This window comes from Gossypium hirsutum, chromosome A11, assembly GCF_007990345.1.
Source record: "Gossypium hirsutum isolate 1008001.06 chromosome A11, Gossypium_hirsutum_v2.1, whole genome shotgun sequence".
Classification (NCBI taxonomy): Eukaryota; Viridiplantae; Streptophyta; class Magnoliopsida; order Malvales; family Malvaceae; genus Gossypium; species Gossypium hirsutum.
In genome coordinates, this window is record NC_053434.1 from 60,824,552 (window position 1) to 60,835,761 (window position 11,210).

Genomic DNA, 11,210 nt, shown 5'->3' on the forward strand with positions numbered 1-11,210 from the left:
ATACTAAACATGCTTTTTTATGAGCCTTTCACCTTTAGAAAGTATGATACTTAAGACCAAAGCTCAGTGGGATAAATCAGAATTCAACAAATGCTATGAAAGGTACTAAAAAGGCAGCCAAACCCTGGAAATCACAAACCAAACGTTGAGAAAAGATGCCCCTTAAATATGAAGAGCTTCTTTCTCTTGATTCAAAGAGCTGGTATGGACCACCACACAGCCAATAAAACCCAGAAATCGAGTGGAATCGATAATTCAATTGGAATTTTTTTTAATTCGATTCGGTTTTAATTAGATAATGTTATTGAACCATATTAATTTGGTTCTGTTTATTCTATTGGACATCGAAAAACATATAAAAACTGTTCAAAAATTCAAAAAAAAATTCTTAATATCTTTTTAAAACATATAAGCTTAATATAGAAAGACAGTTAAAGCCCAAAACAAAACCCGTTACTTCTAAATTCTAAATATAATTTTTATTATATTTTTATATATTCTATAATTAAATAAAAAAATTAAATTTTATTTTCAGTATCAGTCCCTCACAAATTCATTACTTATTTATTATTATTGTTAAAACTTGTAAAAATTAAGTGTTCATCTCCTTTTTTCTATTATTATGTTGTTAAAACATCTAAAATTTTGTTGGTGCTTTTTTATCATCATTAACATTTCAAAGTTTAACATTACATAATGTTAAATGAACTTTGACAGTGATTAAATCAAGATTTAATTTTATTTTTAATAAACATTTATAATTATATATTTTTAAAATTTTTTAAAATAAATATATTAATTGAAATTTTATATATAACTTAAAAAATTAAAATTATCAAATAATGTCTAAAAATATAAATAAATAAAAATTATCTAAATAAAATTAAAAAGCTCCAAGCCCAGAAACGATATGAAAACGGTTCGATGATAAGGGATTTTATTATGTCCAACGATTCAGTTTCTGTTCAGAAAATGGAAAAACTGAACCCAACGTATCTCACTCCTACCAGACAGGTCCAGAGTAATATTTAAATAAATAAATAAATAAAGCATGAAAAGACAAAGAAACATTGAGATGAAAACAGGTGCAACCCCCAGTGCAAAATAAGAGAATATATATATAATATGTGTGAATACATGTATCTGTGAATTTTCCATCAATTAAATTAATAAATATAAAGTTTGTAATGTTAAGGCCACAACAATAGTGATATCTCTTTTTACCCAACATGCTATATTTCATTTGAGATGAGAATATATTTCTACTTTATCTTCCATGAATGACAGATAGAAGAAATTAATGAAAATTTGATCCTGATGAAATTTCTCTTGTATCAGTTATATGGCTTTAGGTGGAACACTTGACAAGCTGGATGGTATGATCCCTTTGATGCAGCCTGCTCAAACTTCTTAATGGCACCTTCGTTTTCTTCTAAACTATTCTGGAGGAAAAATCGAACCCACCACGATGAACCCCGCATTTTAGCCTTCACAAATGAAACAGCTATATCAATGCTAAAGCCGACTTGGCACAATAATGTTACTGCTAAGAGATAATTCAGAAACAAGGACCACAACTGGTACTAAGTAAAATATGACAATCTTTGCTCCTATCAGACTTTACACAAAAACCTCATCCCTCGCTAATTTAGTGAATGATATATGCAACCAAAGTCCAGACTTTTGGGCCTTTTTCTTGCTTAACATTTAGACCACTTAAAGTTTTGACAAATGACAATAAAATCTCATCAATACCTTAAGTCCCAGTGAACAACCAACAGGAATATGATAATATCAATATAAAAAATACATGATTAACTGAAACAAAAATGCTGTATGACAATTTTATTCCAATGAATGTTATAAGATATGCTATGGCCACTTTCAATTCCAAATCTCATTGTTATAATAAGGAGCAGATAGAGACTGACCGGTCGCCCAAATTTGGATAATTCTGCCACTTTAGCTCTCTGATTACCAGGGTAACCTGAAAAAGAATATGAAATCAATTAAAATTTTTAACTCAAATAAACCAAATGCATCAGATATATCAAGAAAAGCTTTGAAGAATCCCCCAGGATGACAAAGAAAACAATGAATATATGCACCATATCCATCCAAAAATCACTCATGGCTGCACCTAAAGCCTCTAGGAAACCAATCGGAATGGTAATGTTGCTTCAGACTGGTATCCTTCTGCATCTATTTATCATAATAATTCATGCATATTTAGAACTAGCAGGTTTTAGGTGTCTGACAAGTACTCCAACAGGCATGGAAAAAAAAAGGGACCAGAGAAAGAAAAACATTTTTTTAACTTATTAACTTTCTTTGGAAGGCCATTGGTTGATTATTCATCGTTAGATGTCATTAGTGTCGTTACATCAGAAAAAAAGAACAATTCATCTATGACACAATTATCTTTACAAGTAGATATCATTATAGAATCAATTTCTCTGCCTGTGTAACTCATATTTTATAATTTGTACTTGAAAGTGTAAGAGATTACCTGTAAAAACAACTAAACCATCAGAGGCCACCCTTGTCAACTCAGGTAGAGTCTTGTTCAGGTATCTTGGAGACAAGTAATCAAGGGCATCTGATACAATTACAAGCGAAAATGACTTTGGCCTATATGGAAGAGGAAACTTGATATCTGCCACACGTACAATTCCTTTGTGCACAAGACTCTTGCAGGTTGCCTCAGCATCCTCTATGTCATATGGTTCCACACCCCAGGCTTCAGTTTCCTCCTCTTTCAAAAGTTTATATACCACTGAACAGGTATCAGGGCCTACATGCAAAACCTTGTGCATGCTGTCACCATATGCCTTCTTTAAAAAAGGTATTACCCTCTGAACTTCTACTGAACATGAATAGTCACCTACAAAATCACAAGCAATTAATTGCTATTTGGAATGTTATTCTTAATGAAAACACACTTTTCAAAACCTGGGAATTCCATTATAATCACACATGAATGTTACACTAATCAGAACACATAGAAACTGTTTCTCCTTTATATAACCGCCACTGGTATACTTTTTTATTCCTGGGGCCAGAATTGAATGAAACAATGGAGAAACTACGCCTTAGGGTGTTACCTCTAAGCATCACTCAAGAAAAAGGTCATGGCACAAGTACCAAACGAATGAACGCCTGAATACAATAAGATTCAGAAACAAGACCTCTAAGATCAAATCTGTTCCCAAAATACAATCGCTGTTGAATTTAGTAATCTTACACACAGGCTAAGGCTTCCTTTGGAAACCCATCATAGCACCAGGACAGTGAGTTTGAGAACCTTTTTGGTGCAATAGCACAATTGCTAATAGCACACCTCCAGTGCAATTAACTTACGTGGACAACAATGGAAAACCAAATTTTCACTGGTTTAAAAGTGTCCAGGGAAACCCACTTGAGAGCTACTTCCATTTTTATCCCTCTTTCTTTTATCTTCTGTATTTATAATTTTGTAATTTCATTTTTATTATTTTATCTTTATGGTATTTTAAAATTAAATTTTCATTTATAATTTATTATTTAAAACTTTATATTAATTTTATAGTTTAATAAATTATTTGAATAATATTTATTAAAGGAATTATTAATTTAAATATATTCTTTATTTGTTTCCATAACTATCGTTAATTTTATTTTCAAAATATTTAGTTTAATTTTAGTATTTTTTAATTACTATTAGCTTTTTTAGAAAATGTTACAAAGTCCATTTTATATCAATTTAATTTAATATCACTAATAGTCACACATGTCTCACCACTAATTTTTAATCTCATTACTACAATATTTAATCTCACCACTACAATAACCAATCTCACCTCCACTGTTGTTTTTAATCTCACTAAAGCCAATGTCACTGCTCATCTAGATGCACCTTAAAATAACTTAAGGTCTCCAACTCGTTAAGGTTGTATCATACAACTTGAAGATGGGAGAATAGATACAGATTTCAAATTCAGAACAAATTGCATAATAAAATACATGAAACCATAAGCTTAATAATTAGTTTCAAATGCATATGAAAATATAGGTTTACTAAATCTTAACCAACTTTAACTAAATGTCTATTTTTATCCTTGATTTATGAGAAAAATATCAAATTCAAAACTACTCACAAACATAGCATTAGTATCCAAAATTAAGGATGTTGTTTAATTAAACTGGTACATAACAAAGTCAATATGAATGATAGGTTAAACAAACACATTTGTATAGCATGGGGGATTAATCACAAACTACTGCTTACTTGGATGAATAAATAAAATATATCCAAAAATAGAAACATAGCATTAGTTTCCAGTTCATTACTGCACTCATCATTAACATTCAAATTAGTAGGAATCACTCGTTAATTGTGAAAGTTAAACGTTGATCAAAGATGTACTATAAAGAAATAGACTAAAAAGTACTAAAGGAAACCGGACCCTAAAACACTCACACGGAACCCAGAAACTTCACAATCGCAAGTTAATTTAATTGTGAAAATCAAACTAAAATAAAATTTACCTCCGATCCGACTAACTGCTTCGCCTCGGAATTTGCCTATATTTCTCCGAAGAGACGTAACGGGTAATTAATTGAACAAATAAGATTAGCGTATTGAATAACAAAGCAAGTAAATCCAAACAAGAAATAGCAGTAAAAATGTAAGGATACCTGAGCCACTATAGACATAGCCAATAAGAAGGATAGCGCCCTGAAAGTTCAATTTTACCACCGAAGTTAATTTCCTTCGCTAAAAGCAACAAAATTAGAAATAAAATTAAATAAAGAGGAAAAAAAAGACAGAGAAATACCACAAGGACAAGACCGATTGGTAAAATGGGAGAAGATCGGGGTTTGGAATGTAGGGCACCAGCGAGAGAAAAGCTTCCGCTGTCGACAAAGCGGCGCATGGGATTAGCTTGCCTCCTTGACATGGTTGCTTGCTTACTATCGTTCTAAATCTTGCCTGTTATTTACACTGTAACAAGAAAACAAGAGATTTAGACAAAATTCCAGCTTCATGGGAAGAAGAAACATCAATGGCAAACAATCAAAACGAGAAAAGCAGATCCAAAGCACGAGAAAGCTTTGAATATGAGATAAAGAGAGAAAAGAAAGAGGGCAATGTTCACCTTTGATATGAAGAAATGAGAAAGGGGCATTTGGATTTGGGATCTTAGATCTGTGATTGTCAGCCAGTGTTTTTTTGGCCTTTCTTTTTGCTTCTTTTTCCCTTGCAAACACTACTCAGTAGGAATTATGGAAGCAGCTCAAAATTCGCTATTTATTTGCTTTTGCATTTTTTTTTAAATAACTTATATTATCCTAAAAAAAAATCATTTCTATATCATCCTTTTTTTAAGACAAATTTATTATACACACATTTGTATAAAAACTTCTCGGGTAATCTTCAAAAATAATTACTTTTATTTTTTTTATATTACATTTTAGTCATTTATATTTGAAATGTTACGCTTTAGTCACTTATGTTATTATTTTATTACAAAGTGATCACCCTACCGTTAAATTCCGTTATCTCTCTAACGATAATCGTATGTGGCAGTCTAACTAGAATTTAAGTGCCAACTTGGATTTTCAAATGAGATGAAAATAATTTTTTAATTAAATAAATTTAATTAATTAAAATTTTTAAATCTTAAACCTTAACTAAAAAATTGTTCATCTCCTCTCTTTTTTTAATTGTTCATCGAATATTCAATATTCGATGTTGTGAAATGCTCAAGTCACTTTTTCTATCGATAGATCAGGACAATATTAAAAAATCGGAGTGAAGTTAAACTCTTCAGGCCTTCCTCAATTAGGCATACTAGATCAGGACAATTTTCTATTGATAGATGTTGAAGAGATGTAAGATGATGAAGCCCCTTGTCTGGAAATGACACCAAATCTATGATACCATCAATATGCATAACCTTTAGCTTGGAAAGATACAATGGATACACCAAATTTGCTCCTGCTACTACCATTGCTGACTATTGCAAAAGCCTTGCAGGCTTATTCTTTAGCTCCAGTTCTTCCAGAAATGGATGCAATGGTATATGTGTCAAGTTGGTGCAAATCCCAATTTTTAATTTTGAAAGACAAGGGAATGAGGGTATTGGTTCCTTCTTTTGCAATGGCCTTTGTGATGATGCTGCTGCGCGATGATTATCATTGGTAACAGGAGGGGCTTCCCTCTACCACCCCTTCAGATTTCGCAAGTCAAAAAACACTAATTCTTCTAGGCAAGGGAAGAATTCTTTACCTTCTCTTCCTCTATTCGTTGGATTTTCCTTGAATGATAAAGATGAAGAAGACTCGGCACTGCTATCTTCAATGTATTCGGCACTACTATCTTCAATGTACTGGACAGCAGTTATATCTTGATAATAGTTTTTCCAGTAAAATGAAGAAGAAAAACTAAAAACAGAAGAGACGAAAGAAAAATAAAAAGAAAAGAGAGGAGATGAACAGTTTTTTAGTTAAGGTTTAGGATTTAAAATTTTTAATTAAATAAAGTTTATGTAATTAAAAATATATTTTCATCCTATTTGAAAATCCAAGTTGGTACTTAAAATCTAGTTGGACTACCACATAGGATTACGTTAGGGAGATAACAGAACTTAACAGTAGGGTGATCACTTCGTAATAAAATAATAACATGAGTGACTAAAACGTAACATTTCAAACATAAGTGACTAAAATGTAATATGAGGCAAACAAAAGTGACTATCTTTGTAGATTAACCTAAACTTCTCTCTAACTCAATTAAATTTTAATTAAATTATTTATGAAATAGGTAGCTAATAAGATTGAAAAAAAGAGCATTGACAATTAAAATAAATATTATGCATTTGATTGTTTTATTTTTATTTTTATTTTAAATAGAATGGTTGAGATTTTATTCAAATAAAAGCGTATAAAGACAGGCCCAACAAAATAGAACAAAAATTACAACCCAAAATAAATAAGACCAACCCAATGAATAGACTAAACATAAGGGAAATTAGTTTTGATAGAAGAAGAAAACCGACAAAGCATTAAAAGAAACATAAATTATCCCAACCACCTAGGTAGATTGTTCAATTCCAAAGCATCTGAAAAGCTAAACCTTTCAGCAGCCTGTCAGAGTATTATCCCATCAATCCTATCAATCTGCTTCAATGATATACTGGAAGGTGTTCTTTCAAAAACCATTGCGCCTCTTCAGAATATTGGCACTCTTTCATCTAAAAAGACCCAAAAATTCCTTTTCCAACTATTTCCTTCCCCTCTTCCAAAATAGGGAACCGATATCAGATGTGTCTTGTACGATGTGGTTATCACCGATCTATTTCAACAGCATCGAGTGCATAAGCAGAAACATCACCCACAAGATAAGTTGCTTCATTTTTTTAAGACCCTCTGTAGCCAAAACATAAGTAGAACCGTTCATATGCTTTTGTACATGATGGAAAACACAGTTTTGGAAAATCACACATGACGCACAGATATTATGAATATATGCTCCAATTACTGACCGTTCCCCTTTATTTTCTTTCAGATTACAAATCACAGACAAGCAATCTCCTTCGACTTTTATATTTAGAAAACCCATTTTAGCTCCTATCAAAACTGCCTGGAAGCAAGCCATCACCTCTGCTGTAAAATGGTGAAGGTATGTTGGCATGTAAAACAATTTTTGAACAGAGAATATTACTTGTCATTTCTAATAATAATCCCTGAACAGGATTTATTATCTTGCTTGCAAAATCTTGCATCAAAATTTATTTTGACAAAAGGGTTCTGAGGCGCATTCCATACACCAACGAGTATGATTTGCTTTACAATTTTGCTTTTATCCCCCATAATTTCACCCAAATACTTTATGATGAAATATATTGTCTCCCTTACAGTCGCATTTTGCCCTTCATGTAGCAATTTTTTGTGTGCAATCCAGATTGCCCACAACCTACAGTAAAACAATCGACAAGGTACATGAAACTATTTTTAAAAAAACTATTTACCCGTTCTACCATTTGAGTCATATGCATTTCCATACATTGTGTGAACCCTAACTGTTGCCAGATCTCCTTTGTGTACAGACACTTTTGAAAAACATGCTCAACTATTTCCACACTATTGTGGCAGCGGAGACAGATCGCAGAGTTCATCAACCCCCTATAGTATAGGTTTTCATAAGTAGGCACAAAGTTGTTCATAATCCTCCATGTTGTAATTTATATTTTGGAGGGTAGATCAATATTCCATAGCCTTTTGTATCAGTTGGAGTAGGGGTAGAAATTTTCATTAGTAGAAATTCCATAATGGTTATGTATCAACCATTTCTAAGCACTTCGGACCGTATATTCCCCTGTAGCTTTACCACTCCAAGTGCGAGCATCCTTCTATAGAACAAGGGGTAAAGGAATGGCTAGAATCCACCGAGCATCATCAACAGCGAAGGTAGAATTGATTAAATACTCCTTCCAATTATTTTTTTACTGGTCTATCAAATTTGCCACTCTTTGAATAGAATCATCTTGTATAGGATTTTGAATTCGTTGATTTTGATTTCCAAGTATCAATGCATCTACCCCAACCGAGACCTCCGTACCCGAACCAATTCTCCAGTACATTCCAGCCTCCAAAATGCCCTTGGTGGCTCATATGCTTCTCCAGGTATAGGAAGGTAGTTGTCCTAAAGTTGACTCCATAAAATTAGTATTTGAAAAATACTTCGCTTTTAGAGTACGTGTTAATAATGAATCTAGATAACTAAGCAACCTCCATCCTTGTTTGGCAAGTAGGGCTAAATTAAATTGAGATAAAGAGCGAAAACCTAGGCCACCGTGACTTTTCAATTCACATAATCGGTTCCATGTATGACAATGAATACCACGCTTATTACTTTTTTGACGCCACCAGAATTGACTAATAATGCTTTCTAATTCATAACAAAGCACTTTTGGTAATAAAAAACATAACATAGAATAGGTAGGGAGAGCTTGGAGGACTGATTTTTATAAATACCTCTTTGCCTCCCTGTGAGAGATGTTGAATACTCTATCCAGAAATTTTTGCTCATATCATGTCCTTAAGACTCTGAAAAGCTTTTCTTTTACCACTTCTAACAATGTTTGGTAGGCCTAGGTACTTCTTTGGTATAGTAGAAATTCGTATGTTCATCATTTGGGAAACCACTTCCTTACTCGCATTTGTAGTGTTTGAGCTAAAAAAACATTGTGGATTTCTCAAAATTGGTGCACTGCCCAGAAATGTCTTCATACTCCCTTAGGATTCTTTTTAGAATATTAGCACCCTCACGTGTCACTTCCCCAAATAGAAAGTAATCGTCTGCAAACATTATGTAAGTAATCTATGGGCCCCTTCTATAAACCTTCATACCCCTTATCAATCCTTCCTAATTTGCAAGTTTCATTAACTTCAAAAGCATTTCTCCTCAAAACAAGAACAATTAGGGACTCAAAGGGTCACATTGTTTCAATCCCTTTTCCAATTTAAAAATTCCATCAGCCTGCCTATTAAGAATAACAGAATGGTATACTGAGTTAATACATCTCATTATGAAATTCACCTAAGAATCCGCAAAACCCATTGCTCTCATCATTAGCTCAATGAAAGGCCATTCTACTAGATCGTAAGCTTTGCTCATATCAAGCTTCAAAATTATCTACCATTTCCTTCCAGTTCTCTTGTTTTTAAGCGTGTGAAGTACCTCATAAGCGAGAAAAACATTTCCGTAATGAGACGCCTGGGTACAAAGGCACTTTGTGCTTCATCTATACACGATTCCAACATCTTTTGCAAACGATTTGCTGTTATTTTTGCAATAATCTTGTAAAATACCGTACAAATGATAATTGGCCTGAAATCTTTCAAACTGGTGGGGCTATCAATCTTTGGTATCAAAAAAAATTCATCTTATTAATGACTTCCATCGATGATCATTTATTAAGAATATCTAATAGCACTAGAAAAAACATAAGTTTTCTTCCTACTTATTGGTTAAATTGTTCCTATTTAGTTATCCTTAGCATACATTTTAGCATTTTCAATAGTAAACTGCATTTTATAACTTAGTGAATTCTATCCTATTTTACCATTAATTTTGCTATCTTTTTGCATTAATGTCGTTGCATGAGTTAATTTTAGATTGCGTCCAGAGTTGTTGTCGCACCTGACAGCTGTCCGAATAAGAACCAAAATTGCATGAGCTATCCAGTCTGGTATAACCAACCTATATGAAGAAGGACAGAATAATTTTAGAGAAAGGACACATGTACTATGGGGGAGGACATAAAAGGTGAACATAAGAAGAAAAATGGCTTTCTTGAGTTTTTTTTTCTCTCCATCATCTTCTTCATCATCTAACATTAGAGCTTGCGGCCATGGTAGCTTAAACCTCTCACGGGTGAGCCAACGTAAAAACCAGAAGCAAACAAGCTCCTGATGAGGAGACCTAAATACGCAACAAGAGGGAATGGAGAGATTCAGTCAAGTTGTCTAGGGATAGTATTCTCCATTCGATTCTTTCTTATTTCTTTCTAAATGCTGGTGATTACTCTCTGATTTCTAATTGTATGGAAGCACTGATGAATTCTTGGTGAATTTTTATCTTATTTAATCTTTGATTTTATTGTTTAATCTTAAGGTTTTAATGTTTTTAACGCCGAAGTGTTATTGTAGTCACTAACACTGGAAAGTGCAGTGACAGTTTGAGCCAACAAGCATTACAACGGAAGTTAAGTGAGGGTTAGAGAAATTTAGTCCACTTGTTCTTAATAGTGCCATACTGCCATCATCGAAAGGTGAGGTTAATATGCATAGTTAAGTTTGAGATTAAATAGAGGAGTAACGCTGAGTAAGATATACATTGAATTTTATTGCATCGACAATCACCTATACTTTTATACCTTGTGAACACTTAGTATTCTGCTGAAGATTTATGTTGGGGATCCTAGTTTATCATTATCATATTTTATTTTATTGTTCTCAAGTTATAGCATCGACAACTATCCTCACAATTTATCTCGTTCTTATCAAGTTATTGCACTGATATTAATAGACAAAGACATACATCCCTGTGGGATCGATATCCAAAAGACTCACATCTATCTATTATACTTGCATCGACAGTGTACGCTTGCACATTTTTTCTGTGACGTTAAACAACTGATCAATATCTAAGAAAAATTGCTGAC

The 11,210-nt window shown here is 32.9% G+C and overlaps 1 protein-coding gene and 1 long non-coding RNA gene across 11 annotated transcripts; one reads left to right on the forward strand and one right to left on the reverse strand.

Moving 5' to 3' along the window:
- Positions 1–1,098: 1,098 nt before the first annotated feature.
- Positions 1,099–5,352, reverse strand: LOC107899206 (probable pectin methylesterase CGR3). Its single transcript, XM_016824854.2, has 7 exons — positions 5,139–5,352; positions 4,818–4,984; positions 4,678–4,717; positions 4,528–4,563; positions 2,510–2,884; positions 1,932–1,987; positions 1,099–1,487 (listed from the first exon to the last, which is right to left on the reverse strand). Exons 2-7 carry the CDS (start codon positions 4,938–4,940, stop codon positions 1,335–1,337), a joined length of 783 nt encoding a protein of 260 aa, XP_016680343.1. The 5' UTR covers positions 4,941–4,984; positions 5,139–5,352; the 3' UTR covers positions 1,099–1,334.
- A 1,657-nt stretch (positions 5,353–7,009) lies between these two features.
- Positions 7,010–10,645, forward strand: LOC107899192 (uncharacterized). 10 transcript variants are annotated; one of them, XR_005905084.1, is made up of 7 exons: positions 7,010–7,663; positions 7,736–7,817; positions 7,902–7,979; positions 8,091–8,451; positions 8,522–8,677; positions 10,162–10,312; positions 10,405–10,645. It is a non-coding gene; the product is annotated as an uncharacterized lncRNA (long non-coding RNA). The 10 variants fall into 10 exon arrangements; XR_001684613.2 differs by having other exon boundaries at positions 8,537–8,677; XR_005905080.1 differs by having other exon boundaries at positions 8,537–8,677; positions 10,173–10,312.
- The last annotated feature ends 565 nt before the right edge of the window (positions 10,646–11,210 follow it).